The 20,936-nt window shown below is 38.0% G+C and overlaps 1 protein-coding gene across 2 annotated transcripts in view; it reads right to left on the bottom strand.

The window, feature by feature from the left end:
• col27a1b (collagen, type XXVII, alpha 1b) overlaps positions 1 to 20,936 on the bottom strand; it is a 141,321-nt gene that overhangs the window by 43,952 nt on the left and 76,433 nt on the right. For both annotated transcript variants that reach the window (XM_049470480.1, XM_022667443.2), the window contains exons 12-21: positions 19,757 to 19,801; positions 11,774 to 11,827; positions 7,548 to 7,592; positions 5,461 to 5,514; positions 4,851 to 4,895; positions 3,240 to 3,293; positions 3,083 to 3,136; positions 2,916 to 2,969; positions 1,477 to 1,530; positions 1,048 to 1,101 (exon numbers count right to left, since the gene is read on the bottom strand). In XM_049470480.1, coding sequence (XP_049326437.1) covers positions 1,048 to 1,101; positions 1,477 to 1,530; positions 2,916 to 2,969; positions 3,083 to 3,136; positions 3,240 to 3,293; positions 4,851 to 4,895; positions 5,461 to 5,514; positions 7,548 to 7,592; positions 11,774 to 11,827; positions 19,757 to 19,801 — 513 coding nt within the window. The remainder of the gene's footprint in view (positions 1 to 1,047; positions 1,102 to 1,476; positions 1,531 to 2,915; positions 2,970 to 3,082; positions 3,137 to 3,239; positions 3,294 to 4,850; positions 4,896 to 5,460; positions 5,515 to 7,547; positions 7,593 to 11,773; positions 11,828 to 19,756; positions 19,802 to 20,936) is intronic.

The raw sequence follows: 20,936 nt of genomic DNA, 5'->3' as shown, positions 1-20,936 counted from the left end.
ATGTTCATAAATATCTATGTACTGAGAAATTTACTGAAATGTTTCTAAGCAGCATGATTTATTTTAACCAATTTTCTACATATTCTATTCATTTAACAGATGAAATAGATATAGATGATTAGGTTGAAAAGCTGAAGTGTTCCAACAACCCCTTAAATCATAGCTGGCTGAACAGGTAATCACTGAGCTTCAGTAAAGTTTGTTAACAATAGCTGGGTAATTTTCCACCACCGCAAAAGTAGCAGGGAAAGACATTTTTGACATTGCAATAGTATACATGTATATTCACTGATTAGCTACAGAGTAAGACTTGTTGTCATTTTTGTCTGGGGTAGAAAACTATATTTAATGTTTGGAATTTGTATTCTTGTAGCAATTTTACACCTGTGTTTAATGTGTTAAAGAGTATATTCGAAAAACTACACTTTTCAGGGGATTGATTCGTCATTGATAATGAGCGTGCAGAGCTAGTTATCAATCTTGTTTCATTGAGTAATTCAGATCTAATGAACAAATGGTAAAAATTTGTTTATGGAACACCACCAGTGAAGTACAATTGAGATAGGCAGGTGTATGTTTAAAACAGTTCTATTTACACAATTTAAACTAGTAAAAATCTACCCGGGATTTTGTTCTAACTGCTTGGGCGGCTCTGCTGAGTCTCAGGCAATCCCAGGGTGTATTTTTACTTTCTGGACCTGGACTACCCACCTCTGTGTGCTTAAATAGGATCTCCGGTGGATTTGGCGTTTTACAGAGACTCTAAGACTAGGCCAGTGGCTAAATTGCATTCAGCAGGGCATTACACATGTTGTAAAGTAACAAATGACATTACAAAGATTGTTATTAATGTAAAAATGTCTTTATTTAAAAACTTTTTTAACTGTTGTCCGTCTCGCTGCCTCGCAGTGCTGTTAGCCAATCAGAGGCAATACAGTATGTTTGCTTGTATTCATGAGCAAGAGCTGAAATCCTATCGAAAGAGACATGAAAGCTACCAGTCTGTATGATGTATAAGTGATTCTGTATGTAAGTATAAACTCTCACCTCCAGTCCGGTAGCTCCTCTTGGACCAGGTATGCCTCTTACTCCTGCCTTCCCCTGGAGAAAACATTATACACTTACTACAACTGCCTCTCCTGTTATTCTTACCACTGCCAGCTATGAACACTTTATAGCACTTTGTAGTAAGTTGGCGAGTAAGAGAAAAGCAGAAACGGACTGTGCTGACAGCTCTGTACGGATGAAGTGAGTTACACAGAGCTAGACACACAACAATTAGATTAAAGGCACATTCAAAGCCGTCAATCCTAAAAATGCGTAAAGTATCAGGTGTCTTAATCCTCTTTAGCTAAAGCTGGAATATTTTCATTCTTCTATAATTTGATGAAACTGAACCTCTGAATCATTCAAAGTTCATAATGTTTTTTTTTAAACTTAAGAGAGAGACATTTTGGTTAAAAGTAAGCAACAGACCTTTGGGCCTTCTGGGCCATTTTGTCCAGGGGGTCCGATATCACCTGGAAAACCCTTAAAAAAAAAAAAAAAAGCACAACTTAATTCACTCATATTTACATATATAGTACACACATGTATATACAGCTCTGAAAAAAATAAAAAAAGACTCCACTTAAAAATGAGCTGAACTGCTTGATTTATTGCACCAGGAGTTACATAAAGTTATCCAAAAGCAGTGTGTAAGACTGGTGGAGGAGAACATGCCAACATGCATGAAAACTGTGATTAAAAACCAGGGTTCTGATTTAAAACCAGGGAATATGAACTTGTTTTCTTTGCATTATTTGAGGTCTGAAAGCTCTGCATCTTTTTTTGTTATTTCAGCCATTTCTCATTTTCTGCAAATAAATGCTCTAAATTTAAGTTTATAGAATAAAAAAACAATGTTTATTTTACTCAAACCAGAAAAACTTATTCAGGATCAATTTGTCTCTTTTAGCATGAAATGTTTACTTTATTGTAATCACGACTGAAACAAGACATTTCAAACAATTTCAAATATGCACAGCATGAAATAATATTAAAACAAAAACACAGGATCAGTAAAAGCTTTTACAAGCCCCGACTAAAATGTATATTTCATTTTGCAATTTACTGCAAGCTAAGCTTACAAACAGCCATATTTTACCCTCAACATGATTTATTTACACATTTAACCCGATCGCTAATGCTAATCGCAAATGCTAATCGCTGCTAGCTTCCGCCTGCTAGCCTACACCTTTAGCAGTTAAAACAAACACTTTAATTCAACTTATACATCACATATTTACACTCTGGTTGTTTTAATAACTTTTAACTCTCTTATTGACATTTTAAGCTCCTTACAAATCAGAAATCTTTATCTGGTCTTATCTGAACTCACCGGAGCTTCTCCGGTACAGCACAGACAAACAGCACAATGAACAAATCTTTTGAACGAATCTTTTTAGTGAACGGATTCTAATGATTCAGTTCATCTAAAAGAGCTGCTGTGCCTATCCCTACTAGTTAGCTTCTGTAAAAAATTAACCAACCCCAAACAGCGGGTTTTTGTAGTCCTTGTAGAACTGTCAGAATTACATACAGGTCGGAAAGCAGGTCGCAGTTCTCGAAAGAGGCGCAGTTCTCACGAGCGTTGGTCGCGGCTGCCTAGGAAAACTTACAGAGTCTGGTTTGAGCTCAGAGGAGCTAATCGCTAATCCTCCTATTACACCTCAATGGAGCGCTGCAGTGAGTTTGAAGCTGTAATTTCATTTCTTTAAAAAGTTCAATAATCAAGGAAATCCTACCTAGTGTGCCTTTAAGATTTTTGTATGGTGTATGGTGTTGTAACTTTTTCCCTCAGTGCTGTGAAAGAATATGTGGAACAGAGACTAAATGAATGAATGAATAAAAGAATAAATTAATGGTACAGGTACCTCTGGGCCAGGGGGGCCGGGCAAACCAGCTGGGCCGAGATCTCCAGTCTTCCCCTGAGAAGACAATGGAAAAAGTCCAGGATTTACGTCTGCTGTCCCCGTCAGCTAGGCCTGTAACAAGCCTAATGGCTTGGTAATGTCTGTTAGTGACGGATGGGTTGTCTTACCTGTGGCCCCGGCCTCCCTCGGATGCCTGGCATACCTGGTAAGCCCTGGATACCCTGGAAAATCCAGTGGATTATTGGTAAACACACATTTAAATGAAATAAACACACTTAAACACACTGTTTAAGCACAAATTAAGTTAAGGAAGGAAATGAATACCTTGTCACCCTGGAACCCGGGCTCTCCAGGTTCTCCAGGCAAGCCAACTTCACCCTGAAAAAAGCGAAGAAAGGCGTCAAGTCATTTTCAGCTCCTCTAATGGTAAGAAATAGGAGGGCTATTTAAAATCGACAGGAAAATAAATGAAGTGCAACTGTGCTTTGTATAACCTGAGGGCCAAAAAGTGATCTATCACGAAAAGCACCAGAAATAACACTGGGAGCTGGGAACGGCCACGCTGAAGTGTCGACAGTACTCTGTTACGAAACGCTCTATCTTAAGGGCAGACTGAGAGACACTGCCAGCTGGACGTTACACAGCAATGGCACAGCAGACACAGGAAACAGCCAGCAGACCGAAACCATGCTGGTGTCTGCGCCACTTTGCATTGATATTCAAAAAAGCTTGGGGGAGGTGGCCATCAGGGGCATGCTTTCTCAATCAAGCACTCTGTGACAACAAATGTCCCTTTCTGAGTCTGAAATGTGCTGCCAGAACTTAACATGCTAGACTGGCTGCTAATGTTAAACAGGGCTTCACTGTTAAATGAAAGCTACTTTAATATGTTTTAAAATTATATTGGTATTACAAGTGCTACACTACCGTCTGTGTGTCTATTACACACATTGGAAACACTTGCTGATCTTTACTTCTTCTTTTTACAAAGTATACAGCTCTGGAAGAAATAAGAGACCACTTAAAAATTATGAGTTTATTAGATTTTACCATATTAAAAACCTTTGCAATGTAATCAAGAGGAAGATGGATGATCACAAGCCATCAAACCAAGCTGAACTGCTTGAATTTTTGCACCAGGAGTGGCATAAAGTTATCCAAAAGCAGTGTGTAAGACTGGTGGAGGAGAACATGCCAAGATGCATGAAAACTGTGATTAAAAACCAGGGATATTCCACTAAATTCTGATTTCTGAACTTTTAAAACTTTATGAATATGAACTTGTTTTCTTTGCATTATTTGAGGTGATAGCTCTGCATCTTTTTTGTTATTTCAGCCATTTCTCATTTTCTGCAAATAAATGCTCTAAATGACAATATGTTTATTTAGCATTTGGGAGAAATGTTTTCCGGAGCTGTATATATTTAAAAAAAAGAAATTTAGGCCTGAGTATGAAGTTGAATAATGACAAACTGTACTTAGGTATCTAAAACAACATTTTCAACAAATTACTGTTATTTAAAAGCATCAGAAAGACCTAGGACAGGTTGCAAAATTGCAAAAATTGTTGCATGCATTTGTTAACAAATTTGGCTTCACAAGTTTTTTGTAAAATGTTTCAGGCCTGGAATGCACGAACAGATGTACATTATATTATCAAATAAAATGAAATATCTTTGGCTCACACTGTCTGTCTAAAATAAAATAAAATTCAAACAAATTTAAAAAACACTTTTCCATACTGTAGAAACTTTTTTTTAATTGAGGTTGTCACTAAAATTAGTTTAAGTGATATACAATAAATTTTCATTAGCCACCAATATTTCTATTGGACTACCCTAAAGCAAATGATCACATCTTTTTACTTTAACCAACAATCACAGCATTACATTGTACACAGTATGAATATAAGCTAATAAAGTGTATTCAGATCACCTTATCACCTTTCAGTCCTGCCTCTCCTGGATTTCCCAGCACCCCCTGCAAAACACCAAAAGTGACACATGAACACCTTCTGCATTCAGTCCGTTCAGGCTTCTGCTGAGCTGTAAATGCTCCGAATGCTTGTTTGCTGGTCAGGAGACAGAGTTGCTTAGTGAGCGAGTGGTGGTCCATGGGAGCAAACAGAATGGGCTCCTAAGTAAACAGGACTTTGCATGAAATATTTAACCCCCTGCTCTGAATCCGGAGTCGATGCAGGCTTGATTACACTGATGCTGAAGTGCCCAATGCTAATCTGCAGTCCAAAAACAATCCTGTGATTAGACTCGGTGCTCTCATGGAGGTGGATCGCTTTCACCTCAGCAGGAGCCGTTTGTGAGCTTGTGTTTGCTCAGGCCTAACGTGAACTGAAGAGCTGCAGAAGAAATTCTCCAGCATTAAAAAACTATAGAGGACACACTGCTCTCTTCTCTGTTCTTTTTATACAGTTATAAAACATTCATGCATATAAATCTAAAACACATTTTACTAAACCATTCACTGCTGAAAACTTGTGGTGCATATCTGTGATTCACTGCAGTTAGTATGATGTTTAGTTAATCACCTTGAGTCCAATTGGGCCTGGAAGACCCATGATTCCAACAGGCCCCATGTCCCCCTGCCAAGAAACACATACACACAAAATATGGGCTTAGGAAAAAATTTCACGCAAATTATGAAGAGATATAAACACTGTTCCTATTTGTAATCGAGTATTAATGATTCCAGGCAGCCAGACTTCAGGAGTGTGTATTTAATCTTTTTTTTGTTTTGTTTAGAAAACAGCACTTTCAGAAATCTCTCCTCTTATTCTGTGATTAAGTTGCATCAACCGCATTTATCTGATTTTTTGTCAATTTGATTGAGTTTGTCTTGGTTTTGTCTTGGCATTAACTTTTGAGGTGAACATTTTTTTGGTATACTCTGACAGGCCAAAAGTCATGGGACAGAAGTTAGTATAGAAACTTGATGTGGAATTGATTCTATAAGTGGACATAAGATGTCTAGAGGGATGTTGAGCCATGCTGCCTGGACAGCCACCCACAGCTCTATGGTATCTGTTGGTGCAGGATCTCGGATGGATCTCGTCTTCACCACATCCCATAAATGCTTGATTGAGCTTTCGTCAGGAGAACCTGCAGCCCACGCCATTCTTCAGAACTCTTGAGAATACTCATGAGTCCTGCTGTAATATTGACCCATTATTGTGGAGGTACATACATTTCATGAAGGGCTGTCACTTACATTATATCCACCATGTCCCATATCCCAAGCTAAACAACCCTGCAGTGACCAGAAGCTGCTGGTCACAATCATTACCACTCACAGTAGACAGTGCAGTTGGTGCTAATGAGTGTGACCAGTAGCCTCAGGTTACAATTCTAACTTTAGGCAAATCAATATATTGGTTTTGGCATGTTCAGGAACTAGGAACAGAGATGGCAACTAAAATGAAGCTTTTTGGAAATTTTCTTTGTGAATAGTTTAAGTAATGTATTCTAGAAAAGTTTTAATAAAGGTTTTAGGAGCATTACCATGGAGTAGCCACATTTAAAATGTCTTTAGTAAACATTTCTTAGGGGTTTATCTATGGAATCACCACAAAGATTTCCAATTTCACTCTTATTTGGAGTAGAACTGCCCCTTTTAGATGTATACAGTACATTACAGCTGGACCATATGGCCAAAAATGCATAGCACAATATATGTGTGATATGCAATTCGTTCAATACGACATAATGCCGATATTCGTATGAACTATAGAACTGACAAAGAAAAACTGCATCAGCACTAATGGACAACACAGATGTCCAGATGCACCTATAAGCTTGTGCCAATTTATGTAATATTCTTTATAGCGATGCTGTAGACAGCGCATATTGAAATATTGGGGAAAAAAAGCAATTTACCAGTAGTAAGACATTTTATATTGTGATATGCTGTGCAAAAGTTTTAGACACCTGTGAACATTAGAATAAAACATATCCTTATCTGAGCTGAACGTGTTTTTTGTTCTCAGTAAAATACTAAAACCGGAATAAACACAAATAAAGTTCATACATACAGTAGTGGTTTTATATCACTGTGTTCATGAAAACTCTCAAAAGCTCTCCTCATGGAGTATTATTTATAGTTATCACCATACAAAACGCTGGAGTGGTAAATTAATGCTTCATAATGGATTAATCAGAGCCTAGTTTCCAAAAAGCATCTTAGCATTAAGAACATCTTAGCATGAAGAGAGAGTGCTTAGTGTGAAGCTCCCTCGACCATCTAAGGATCATCTTAGTGATACGAAACTTTTGAGAAGTCCAGCTTAGTTTGGTAGTTAGTGATGGAATTGAACACATCCGCCGTGGCATTTAGGAGAAATGTAGAACAAAGCTTTGTTCTTCAACCTCACAAACTCATAAGATTTATTTTTTACAAGAATTTATGTTCAGCTGTATCTGTGATTTAATGTGATCTGGAGTTTATAAAGTAAAATATCTCTTATTGCTGAGAGAATCTATTTTCAATTTTAAACCTGATTTGATGCCTAAAACGTCTGCACCCTACGGTATTCAATATTGATAGTGATATTGAATTATTGTCCAAAACTACATTACACACATTTTTACACTTATTTTACATACGAAAAAGAATACTCACAATAAGTCCAGGTACTCCACTTGGACCAGGTGCACCCAGGTCCCCCTAGGAGAGAGAGCAGAATTAGCGCATTAGCTTAGCAGCTACTGCAAACACTGGCCACAGATTGTTTCTGAAGAGGCCGCTCAGTGTTTCCAAGGCCGGCCAGAGTTGAGAGGTGGAGTGAAGGAGAAAGTGAAGAGGGGGGGTCGGGGTTTGGAGAAAAGTGGAGGTGAAACGGGCTCAGTCTCTGTCTCCCCTGATAGTGGGCTAATCTGAGGCCTGCATCTCTCCCCCCTGAGGGGGGAACCGTGACAGAGGCCCACTGTGGAGCACAGAGAGGGGCTTGTTGAGCCCGAGCCCAGGCCTGCTGCTCACTGCCACGGCCACTTCCTCTCTCGCCCGCCGCCGGCAGCGCAAAAACATCCCATGTGTGTTTGCTCTGCGTCTTTTTTCTCCTCCTCTTCAGAGCTGAAAGGGAGCTGAAAGAGGGCAGATGGATGTCGTGGGGCTGGCAGCCCCTTGTCAAGAGAGCTGTGAATAAAGGAGTGCGAGGAAGAGAGGAAGAAAGGAAGAGAGGGACTTCTGGTCCTGTGGGAACGTTTAGGGTTACAGGGCTGAAGAGGGGTTCGGAGGGTTATCCCATCAGGATATTACTGTAGCGCTGCCAAGCACAGAGCTGAGTATTAAAGCCCAGGTAAAGCCGGCTTGAGCCGTTAGCAGCGGTTTTATCAGTTTAAGATTTCTGCTGTGTTTCACTTGCCTAAATTATTTCCTATGGCAGGCTTTTTTGCGATAGCTTCTCATATTTTGTTTAATTAAATGTGCCCTAGAATGGAAAACATTTTTGCATTTTCTTTGGCTTTATTGAATAATGGGAGTTTATTAACTGTAAACCTCAAAAGCAAGAACTGTTTTAAGCTCTATCTGGATGGAATTAGTTTCTCAGGGGGTCCTGGGGGAATTTTTTCTTTAATTATGGGTCCTCTGTGATTTTATTCCTGTCCGGAACGACCATGTATGTGTTTTTCTCAGACGTCCTTTAAGAATTTTTTTGCTGAACTCCGTGGTCCTCCAAAAATTGTAGTTCTGTCCAAATGCACATAATCGAGTTTCATCACTTCACGTTAAATAAAATAGCTATTTATCCACTGCCACGCACCATAATTAACTTTGGGTGCACCTTTCCACGGAGATCCACGTAATAAACACAACAGAGAGTGGAAGTGGAGGAGCTACTGAACGAGATGTCATGTGACTGAGAAAGTCAAAAAACTCACTTGTCTTCCTCTTTTTTTATCATTGAGTAGAAGTATAAAATATTTTTCACAGACGTCCCCCCTGCTTTTGTAAAACTATTAAACTACTAAACTGATAAACAGGCCAATTACAAAATTCCAAAGCTGTTATGTAACAGTCTTGACTGATTTTATATATGCCCCTTATGTATTTTCCTTATACCTAGCAAACTAACAAAAGATTTTAGAGCAGACCCGTGGCATTTTAAAGCCACATTTCTATACACGGCCCTTCAGGTATCCATATCAGAACCTGAAACTGACTTTACTGCACTTGTTAAAGCCCAATACAGTTCTATGAAACAGTAAATTAGGTAATTATTCTACAAACCAATCAGCCATAGTACTTTGTATTAAGTGAATTTAATGCTGGTCTTTACTGCAAACGCATGAAGATGTTGTTCACAATTATTCATGTAAATGTTGATTAAATAATCATATAATAATAATCATAACCATTTGTGATGCACAAATTGTCCTCAAAACAAACAGTAAACTGCTAAATAAAAAACTGTAAAATCTTATAAATTCTGCTTCATTATTTCTCGCTCATACCTAAAAAAAAGAGCAGAAAAAAACATTCCAAAATGTGCATTACAAACTGTTAGCCAATAATACTTTGTGTTTGAATTTAAGAAACATAATAATGTTTTTGCCATGTGATATTTCTTTTTACTCTTGAAACAATGTTATAACTGTAACTTTAAATACATCAATATACATCTCTGGAAAAAAATAAGATTCAGTTTCTGAAACAGTTTCTCTGATTTTGCTATTTATAGATTTATGTTTGAGTAAAATGAACATTGTTGTTTTATTCTATAAACTACAAACAACATTTCTCCCAAATTCCAAATAAAAATATTGTCAATTAGAGCATTTATTTGCAGAAAATGAGAAATGGCTGAAATAACAAAAAAGATGCAGAGCTTTCAGACCTCAAATAATGCAAAGAAAACAAGTTCAGATTCATAAACTTTTAAGAGTTCAGAAATCAATATTTGGTGGAATAACCCTGGTTTTTAATCACAGTTTTCATGCATCTTGGCATGCTCTCCTCCACCAGTCTTACACACTGCTTTTGGATAACTTTATGTCACTGGTGCAAAAATTCAAGTAGTTCAGTTTGGTTTGATGGCTTGTGATCATCCATCTTCTTCTTGATTATATTCCAGAGGTTTTCAATTTAGTAAAACAAAGAAATTCTAAATTGTGGTGGTCTCTTATTTTTTTCCATATAATAATCACTTTTAAACGAAAGCCTTTATGTCTAGAGGAGGGATTTTGTTACGTAAATGAATTAAGTTTGAGCAAGAAAGATGAAAATCTCTCGTGTGTGTAACAAGAGCTGTCAAAAACACGGAATGAAACACAGAGCTGACGGTAAAGTAGACATGTTAAGTGTAAAAACAGAATATGGAAAAGCCATTAGAGGTGAAGCAATCCTCTCTGATTGGAAATCCAGCCTTCAGCAGCGTTTCAGCAGCGTTCAGCACGGAGCTCCAGCAGCGCCAGCTGACTTCCTTTACATTACAAGCGTCTCCAGGTCTACCGTGGCGGACACTGCGGTCGCTGGGCGACCCGCCGGCCGGCGTGCGTAACTGTGGCGGTGGCAGTTAGTGGTGGTATTTATTGGCCAGTGGCGGCTCTTGTGGCTGTGGCAGCTCGTATAATAAGTGGCGCAGGACGAGCAGGAAGAGGGCAGGAGGAGGACATGAGAGTTCTAGATGACTAGACAGACTTTTCCTGGGCTTACAATAAGACCAGTACTAAAGCATTTCCAGAGGACAATGACACTATTATTTCTATAATTAAACTCCATGATAAAAGTTATGAATGTTAAAATCAACTTTACAATTTATGTTTAAATTAGGGATGCAACAAATATTTGGCAACCCCTAATATTCAGCTGAAAGTCACAGAAAACGCACTTTATGTGTTCGGAAAATTTGTGAAAAGAGAATAACAAAAATTTGACTTATTTATTTAAGTCCATTAAAGCCTAATAATAATAATAGTTTTTTGTCTTTCACCTATATGTTTTATTTGGTTTGGTTTTGGCCAAAAAAATTATTTCGGTTTATCTCTATTGTCAATAAAACAACTATAAATTATGCAGCTGTGCTACAAAATTGATCTGAAATGTATTTATGTCGTTATGCATGTACAAATCACATTGATAAATTATAATTTTTTTTTTTATCAAACACGAAATGTAAAGAAATTATCATGCAAAATGTAATTTTACTTTTTTATAATATAACTTTAACTGATATTAACTTTTATTATTACTATACCACAGTTAGTTCCGACCCTGCAATGTGATTGGCTAAGAGACGTGTTCTGTGAGCACCATTATCAGCCGGTAATGCACTGTAACCAAAGCTCTCCATGTATTACTCTGACACATACAGGTAACCTTTGCAATGATGCAGCTCTTACAGTCCAAACAGTGCAGCTACAAACAGAGCAATAGTGAAACTATTTTAACTTGCTGAGTTTTTATAACCAAACAGATTGTATATTTTCTCGTCTTCTTTAACCTAAAAACTTTTAATAAACAGTGATAATGTAACTGTGGTATAATCGCAATAATACACTCGAGGTTCGTGCTATAAGGTGTAATACTGGCACTGCTGTGCTGATCTATGGCACTGTTCAATTGCTTAAGCATAGAATTGATTTTTTGTGATGCCACCATACAATTTTCAACTGTTGCACAATAAAGAGCAGCCAATCAGAACTCAAAAGTCCATTTACATAGATTAGTCTTAAAGGCACAGAATCAAAAAGAGACGTATTAATGCTAAAAACAAAAAGAAGGGTTTGGAAAGTCTTCATATATAAAAAAGCCTAATTATTGCTGATAAATAACCCAGTTTCCAGTAAGTCCATTAAACCATCACAGGTAACATAAAACACGGAACGCAAAGCTGCAGTGTTACTCACAGGGTTTCCGTCAGGTCCTGGTGGTCCTCTCTCGCCAAAATCCCCAGGAAAGCCCTAAAAACACAGAAGACAGAGAAACAGAGAGTCAAACACAAGGATACTGAAGCAGATTTGTAACCGAGCACCCATGTAACTATTTGTATAAAACCTGGAACTATTTCCATATATTATATTCAAGCTTCATAATGTAAATGTGCAAGTAAAAACGGTGGAAATGGAAACAGATTTTTAACACACAGCTCGTTCTATAGGCTGGCACACTACAGAGAAACTCCTGCAGTAGGTTAAGTGAAGCACTAAAAGTCAAAGAGTAAGGCCCAACCACTACACTTCAGCTCCAGGCCAAATTGGCAGTGAGAATAAAGCAGGCAGTACTACAGTATATGAGCTTAAGATGTTGTTATCAGGGTGAGGTGAGCCTGTAAAGTTGTCAGCATGTCTAACACATGACCTCCATGAGGTCATGTTTTTTTCAGTTGTAGTCTGTGCACAAGCATTTTTCTCATTGTAGTAGAAATCATTAATAAACTGGCTCATACACATGTGCTATAAAGTGTTTTTCTTTTTGCCAAGATCATAGCCAAAAAAATATGCCCCCAAAAAAATTCCATTTTCATAAACAGATACAATATATGGACATAAGTATTAAGACTCTTTTTTTATCAAGGGTAATAAAAAATAAAAGAGTTTCGAATCCTGTTCATGTAGCTTGCCATCAGCTACCGGAGCCCCGAGAGAGCACAATTGACCTTGCTCTTTCTGGGTGGATAGATGGCGCTCTCTCCCTACATCACTCTAAAGGGTGATGTGGATCAGCACAAGGCATCTGTGAGCTGATGTATCGGACCCAAGTCGCTGCGCTTTCCTCCGAGTGCGCTGTGATGCTACTCAGCCGCAATGCTGCATCAGCGGTGGCTGACTTCACGTGTCGGAGGAGGCATGTGCTAGTCTTCCCCTCCTGGTGTTGAGGTATTACTAGTAATATAGTGATAGGGTGAGTCATAACGATTGGGTTGGGTAATTGGCCTTGTAAATCGGAGAAAAAAATTGGATAAAAACGAAATATATATAAAAATTATCTTGCTTTTGTTGGTGTTACTGTCGCTACCGTCCATGGAAGACCTACTAGATTTTTTAATGAGCACTGCTGTGAGAATTTGATTGTAAACAGCGATAAAAACCTCTTGCCAATACCTCCCTACCTCTTCCCAATAGTATTGGATCTCAGAGAACATGGGACCTAACAAGCTAAATCTTGGCTAGACTCTGCTACTTGATTGGCAAGACTTATTTCTCTATAAGGCATAGACAAGATGAGTGTGTGTATTTGCAGATCTGTGTCAGCAAAATAGTATTTATTAAAAGGACTGTGTAAAAAAAAAATTTAACTTGTTCTCCAGCAGCCTTAACGCACAGAAGATTCATAATCCAAGCCAACACAGTTCCAGGACCTCTATAAAATGTTGAAAGGGTCTACTGCTTCAATGCTAATATAAGACATTATGTCTTTCACAAACGTTTCTATGCTGCTATAAACTGTCAACATGTTAAATCCCTGCTGCACGGTGACACACTGAAGGCCTGATCTGACAGCACCTTTAATTAATATCCAAGACCTTGGCCAAGTACTTTGTTTTGAGTTTTTGGTGAAAAACGGAGACTCGAATAAAGTCACGGTAATGAGTGCGATGCTCATTTCTGTCAGCCACACAGGAAATTCCATGGCTGAGTGTTTCCTTGTGCTGGCAAAAGGCAATAACTGAGAGAGAGAAAGAGACCCAGAGAAAGAGAGAGAGTGAAGAAGAGTGGGGAAACCATCAGGGATCTGCTGACAGTGCTGTTTCCTTTCTCCGCTGTCTTCGATTTTGTTATATAAGAGAACATGAGGTCGTGACGTCGCACTCCGTCGGGTGCTGGATGCTGGAGGTGTCAGCCTAGAAGCCAAACTCAACACTCTACCCCATGTGGAACACTTTCTCATTCTGACTCCGTGGACGGGACTCAAATATCTTCTTGCGGCAACAGAAATATCCCGTTTGCAGACGGGCAACTGAAGTGGGTCATCTTCGGTGATGAGTCTGGCTTTTGTCTTGATTCAGATGACCAACGAATCCTTTGAGATACTTTGACAAGATCAATGGTGGTTGGTTTGTTGTCACACATGTCCAGAAGACCTGGTGCCATGGAGTGTGGTGCAATTCCATACAATGCTAGATCACCTTTGGTCTTCATTGCACGTACTTGTACATCCAGTCCAATGTTACGTTGAAAGAAGTGGCCCTACCTTTTCTGAACTTGCACGCTGATGCCCTATTCCAACAGGACAACGCTCAACCACATACTGCTGACAACGCTCAACCACATACTGCTGCCATGTCAAGTGCTTGCTTTGAAAACCTAAAATATAAAACATTCTATGCTATGGTCATTGTCTTCATTGAGATGACCAACAAATCCTTTGAGATACTTCGACAAGATCAATGGTTGTTGGTTTGTTGTCACACATGTCCAGAAGGACTGGTGCCATGAAGTGTGGTGCAATTCCATATGATGCTAGATCCCCTTTGGTCTTCATTACAGGCACATTGATGGCCCAATTATATCACGTTAATGAGGTCCTGCAACCAGTGACCCTACTTTTTCTAAACATAGACCTTGTTGCACTATTCCATCAGAACAAGGCTCATCCACATACTGCAGCCATCTCAAGAGCTTGTCTTGAAAACTCATGAAACTTGGTGGGTAGTCTTTCCAGACTTTGTTATGGAGTGACTCAGATTGGCAGTGGGTCAATCTTCATTGATGAGATCAATGGTTCATGGTTTGTTGTCACACATGTCCAGAAGGCCTGGTGTCCTCGAGTGTGGTGCAATTCCATTCAATGCCAGATCAACGTTGGTCTTCATTACAGGCACTTTACGTTACGCCAATGAGGTCCTAGAACCAGTGGATCTACCTTTTCTGAACGTACACTCTGGTGCTCTATTCCACCAGAACAGAGGTCACTAATATGCAGAGCGCGTTCCGGGTCCGGATCCAGACGTTGTCCAATGTGGACCCAAACCGATAAACTACTGAGAAGGATTTAATTCTGAGAGTGTTCATTTAAAGCTGCGGAACTTTTTTTTGTCTTTACGGTAGACGTGCTTTGCGGCGCAGTAAACTCACAGACCAATCACATGTGCTGTAAGATCACCAAACGCTCTCCTCAGCCAATCAGATTTGTGCAGATTCGGAGCGCAGATTACGCACAGGCGAAGTAGGCAGTGGGAAGTTGCAGTCGGAAAATAAAATGAGAAAGGCTATTTCAGATGGTGTGCACTAGAAAAAGAAATACTACATTTTTAAAACATACTAACAGTAATAATATTATAGAAAATAAAACTGCTGTTTTTAAACAAAGCTAATATATCAGCAAACATTTCTCCATATATTGTAAGATTTGTCATTTATGTAATTGTCATATGTAATTGTAATTGTACATTATATGATATATATGTATGATAAGTCAATAATGTAATTATTGTGACAGGCCTATTTAAAACAATAAATATTGTTTAAATATACTGAATAATTTTTTGTAACTGACAGAACTACTAGGCGTCTTTAGTATACAGGAGCACTGAATCATAACACAAGTTAAAAAGGACCTTGGCCTGACAAAATTGTCTCTAACTGGACCTAATTAAATACCCCTGCACCAGAGGACAATGCTCATCCACATACTGCTGCCTGCCATCTAAAGAGCTCGCCTTGAAAATTTAAAATATTGTTGGCAAAACCCTCCCTGATAAAGAATGTGTTGGACACTATTGCTCCTGGTGACCCTCGTAATTTTCCTTCTAAATATCAGGTGTCATATACCTTTGGAAAAAGGATTTACGTTAAACAGTAGGTGCTACAGGCGGCCATTTGTCTAGGACTGTTTTTGGCCTCTGAATCAGGTGAGATTTAATGTGTTTTATGGAGAAAACAGACCCCTAAAAAAGAAAAAGAAAAGAGGCTCCTTTCAGTGATGTGAAATAAAGCATGCCCCCCTTACGGTGCAGTCCAGTAGTCAGAGCTCTAAGCCTGGACTAAGTGCTGATACGCGGTGCTGGAAGTGCTGTTCATCCTCCCGCCCCTCCTGCCAAAAGCAGAGCAGAGCCGAGGAGATAAGAGGACGACCTCATTACCGGCAAACCGGCCCAGGAGAACCATAAAGAACCTGGAGGATGTAACACCACGCATGACTCACAGTAAAGCTATGACTCCAGATCAGACACTCCGTCTTTCTGGGGGTCATTCCCTTTCGTCCTCAACTTTCCTTCCTTTATATCCTCCCCCTTTTTTCTTTATTTACTTCTCTTCCCTTCTTTTTTATTTTCTTTAGCATTTTTTTCTTTCTTATTTATGTGTTCACTCTTCTAATTAATTTGTTCTTGCTTTTTTCATGTATTTTATCCTTTCCTTCTTTTATTTACTCTGCTTTTCATTTCCCTTTGTTTTTCTTTCTTTCTTTCTTAATTTTTGTTCATTTACTTTCATCTTTTCTTTATATATTTAATTCATACCTTTTTTCTTTTTCATTAGTTTCTTCTTTTTTCGTGTATCTTTGTTGCTTCATTTGTTTATATTTCTTTTCTAGTACTTTCCATTCCATTTCCCTATCCTTTCTTACTCTATTTCTTTTCTTTTTGACAGTTTTTCTTGATTTTACTTTCCTTTACTATTCCTTTACTTTTTCTTCTGTTCTTCCTCTTCTACTCTATTATTTTTCATTATTTTCTTTATTTTTCAATCAGATTTTTACTTTATTTGTCTTCATTTATTTTCTCTTTCCATACATTTTTTAATCTCTCTTTCATTTATTTATTTATTTTTTTTCATTTTTTGCTGACTGTCTTGTTATTTACTTACTTCCTTAATTTATTTTTTTCATTTCTGTTCATATCTTCTTCCTTTTCCAGTCTCATTCTTTTTCTTTCATGTCTTTAATGCTCTTCATTTATATCACCTTTTTAGATCCTCCTTTCTTCATCTTTTATTTTTTGTCCTTTTTACAGTCTTCCTTCATTTTTTTATCATTTCTTTCTCCATGTCTTCCTTCCTTATGTTATTAAAGTCTTTCCTTCTATTCTTTCTTGTCGTTTCTTTTCCTCCTTCTTTTCCTGCAGTCTTACGCTCAGTGCTTGCTCTTTTTTTCTATGGGACTCATGAGCAGGGTGTTCTTAATCAGAGCTGAAGTGTTTACAGTGAGTTCAGCAGGTTCTCACAGAGTTCAGGTTGGTCATTATCTGCTCTGCACAGACAGATTAGTGCGGTTCCTGGGTCCGAGTCTGACGGCTAAGATTCTTAAGAAACCTGCACCTCGACCTCTGACACGGCCAGCGCTGAGAACAGCCTTCACTCACTGAGGCTCGATTGTGTCGGCAGCAGAGTAGCTCAGTGACGTGCAGTGATTTACAGTGATGCCTTGTGGAGACGTGCGGGCGATGCTTAAACACAGGGTTGGCTTTTCATGCAGAGAAAACGCTCCAGAATGTTCTCTGAACGAGAGCCCATAAAACCCCAGCTAAGAAATCATTCACTGCTGTGATTTGCAGCTTTACCACAGAACAAGGCAGAGAAGCAGCACTACACTAGAGCCTGAAACTAATGTCTGCATGTCCTCACAGAGACGGCTGAAGTGACAGTCTGGCTCAACATGATAAAACTGGTGCTGTCAAATGCAAGGATGTGCAGTTCCCTCCACAATGTCTGAGACAAAAAAAACATTGTTCATTAATATGCCTCTACATATGCTCCACATTTTACAATTTCAAATTAAAAAAATGATGCTGGATGACTGGAGGACTTCCTTTGCCTACCAGTCCCTTGCTAATCTCAAAGTTTGACTGATGTCTCTAATAGTTTTAGGCCTGTCACGATAATTACATTATTGATTTATCGAACAATATATTTGCACAAACAATATAGAGCTCTGGAAGAAATTAAGAAACCACTTGAGTTTCTGAATCAGTTTACCTGATTTTGCTATTTATAGGTATATGTTTGAGTAAAATGAACATTGTTGTTTTATTCTAAAAACTACAGACAACATTTCTCCCAAATTCCAAATAAAATATTGTCATTTAGAGCATTTAATTGCAAAAAATGAGAAATGGCTGAAATAACAAAAAAGATGCAGAGCTTTCAGATCTCAAATAATGCAAAGAAACAATTTCAGACTCAAAGTTTTAAGAGTTCAAAAATCAATATTTGTTGGTTTTTAATCACAGTTTTCATGCATCTTGCCATGTTCTCCTCCACCGGTCTTACACACTGCTTTTGGATAACTTTATGCCTTTACTCCTGGTGCAAAAATTCAAGCAGTTCAGTTTGGTTTGATGGCTTGTGATCATCCATCTTCCTCTTGATTAAATTCCAGAGGTTTTCAATTTGGTAAAATCAAAGGAACTCATCAATTTTAAGTGATATTTTATTTTTTCCAAAGCTGTATTTGCACAACCTTAATCAACAATAAAACACTGGTATTGTTTGATTTGATTTTATATTTATTTCATATATTATAAGATGTTACGATAATTACATTTATTTATTAATGTATTGTTCAATATACAGATTTGTACACAGTCATTTTTGCTGACCTTAATATCACATTATATTATGCTTTTCTTAGTGAGACGTGCACATTAATGTAACTGACCAGAATGTTCACTTTTAAAAACATGGTTTTACTGTTTTTTTTTTTTGGGAATCTTTGAAAAATGTTTAATTTTAGTTTGAATGTCCGAATTAACTTTTCTGAATTAAAAGTTAATTACTGTTAAAAACTATGTAATAGTACTTTTAAGCTATGAAATTATCATGATATCAATGGCATAAAATCATCTTAAACTGACAATAATATCGTTTATCGCAAATATTTATGGGAAAACATATCATCTACACAAAAACCTATTAGTCTTGTTTTACTGACTCTTTGAGTTTCATTGGTACAGATCTCATCCTCATGTTTAACAATCGCATTTAGTATCATTATGTACCATGACTTTTTTCATGATTCCACAGAGACTAAAGAATGTGTGTCAGGTCTCCTGTAAAGTGTATGTGGATATGCGGATTATTTCTGCTTGTATGAGACGTGTGTTTCTGTCTGCCTGACAATTTTAGCTAGATGCCGCCGGTCATGATCATTACCCTTTAGTGCACTGTCCACTCTGGGTGGTAATGCCTCCTATGACAAATTCCTTATACACATGCAAAACTGTGCATCGAGGAATATTAAATGCTTGCACAAAGTGGGTGCCAAATGGATGATCATTCCATTTCTGACTATCAGACATTGCTTAAAATCCGTATATGCTCATAATTCATACTGATAAGACCTCACAACGTATACTTAGGTGTGTATAGCTGTAGGTATTCCCAAGCCATTCCCTTAGGTAATGCTTAATGTTTATATACTGCTGTTATCCCATGACTTTCAGTAAAGTAAAGCACAATAAACTACTTGAAATAACTACTGAAATATACATTTTATAAAGTTACTGGTACCACTTTAAAATAAGACTACCTTTATAAAGGGTTTATAAATGGTTTACAATTATTATATTAATGGTTACTAATCAGGTTGTAAATGCCTTAAAAATCATGAATAATCAGTTATAACATATACGTAGAAAGGACAACAGTATAGATGGTTGTGGGTTCACTACTTGGCAAACAACAGGTCATTGTTGCCCTTTCTATGTATGTGTTATAACCAATTATTAATGATTTTTAAGGCATTAACAAACTGATTAGTAACCATAAATAAACTAATTGTAAACCATTTATAAACCCTTTATAAAGGTAGTCTTATTTTAAAGTGGTACCAAGTTACTTGATACTGGATATTTGTATCAGTTATAAACAGTTATAAACACATGCACAACAATACACATGCCAGAGACATCACAGAGGCTTGTAGAGAGAGAGGATGTTGAGACAAAACTTTACCGGCCTACCCATCTTCCCCTTCTTCCCAGGAACACCAGGAATACCCTAAAGCAGGAGAGAAAAACAGAGGAAAGAAAGAAGTGAGAGAGAAAAAAAGAGAGCAAAAAGCCTCAATTAATAAGCAATCGTGATGGATGTAATGTACTGTGTCCGTGTTGAAAAGTGCTTTTTCCTCTCTTTCCTCTCGTACAAAGGAGACTCTATCAGAGCACAACAACCTCGCTCCCTCCGGAGCCTGAAAACGAGCGACCTGATCCGGCTAATCCACGGGCAGGCTTCCGTCCAGCTCCTGAGCAGCTTATCATGCTATTCCCACACAGTAGGACTAGCTGGAATTCCACCAGCTCAAAGGCCCAGTGCAAATATTGATAGAGCGGCGACTGCCCACGCCGCTCGCGAGATCCGTGTGGTTTTAGCGGAGCGTGCTCCTATTCATCAGATTCCACAATCAGCACGAGCGCACCGGCCTGCCACGGTAAAGCCAGCAAAGTGGCTCGTGCAGTGCTGGCCTTCATTATTCAAACTGATTATCTTTAATAAAGCTACACTTTTGCTTCAAAAAGAGTGCAACAAAAACTATATGTCTTACCAAACTTGACTTAAAGCAACATTATATAGCAATTACCTACATCTTAAACCAACAGAACTGCACTGCTACTGCACTATGTAACTTTGGTGAAGCTGCACACAAGCTCATGTAAGAAATAACTTAATGCTGAGTCATAGTCAAATGCTTCTTTTACTTCAGATGCTACATCTGTATCTTTTAGCTTGTCAACAAATGCATGTTTACAAGCTGTCCATAAGGAGGAGCTCCTAGAAGGAGTTGTATTTACTGCAGTGGTGTAAAAGTGAATTATACTCCACAAGTATAGGGGAAGCCCAAAAGCGGAAATATAATATAAATTCTTGCATATTGCTGCTTTAACTTGTTTGTTTGGGTTGTTTTTGGCTGATAATACAGATATAACTTTAAAATGGTCTGTTTATTATTTACTAATGTGTGAAACTGATACTGATATGCCAACACAGATTATATCATCCAGAACCACCTGTTAGATTGTTTCGAAATATAATATAAATTCTTGCATATTGCTGCTTTAACTTGTTTGAGTTTGAATTGTGTGAATATTTGGGTTGTTTTTGGCTGATAATACAGATATAAGTTTAAAATTGTCTG

Source organism: Astyanax mexicanus, chromosome 22 (assembly GCF_023375975.1).
Source record: "Astyanax mexicanus isolate ESR-SI-001 chromosome 22, AstMex3_surface, whole genome shotgun sequence".
Classification (NCBI taxonomy): Eukaryota; Metazoa; Chordata; class Actinopteri; order Characiformes; family Acestrorhamphidae; genus Astyanax; species Astyanax mexicanus.
Note: the sequence above shows the minus strand (reverse complement) of the source record. Positions and strands in the feature narration are given on the sequence as shown.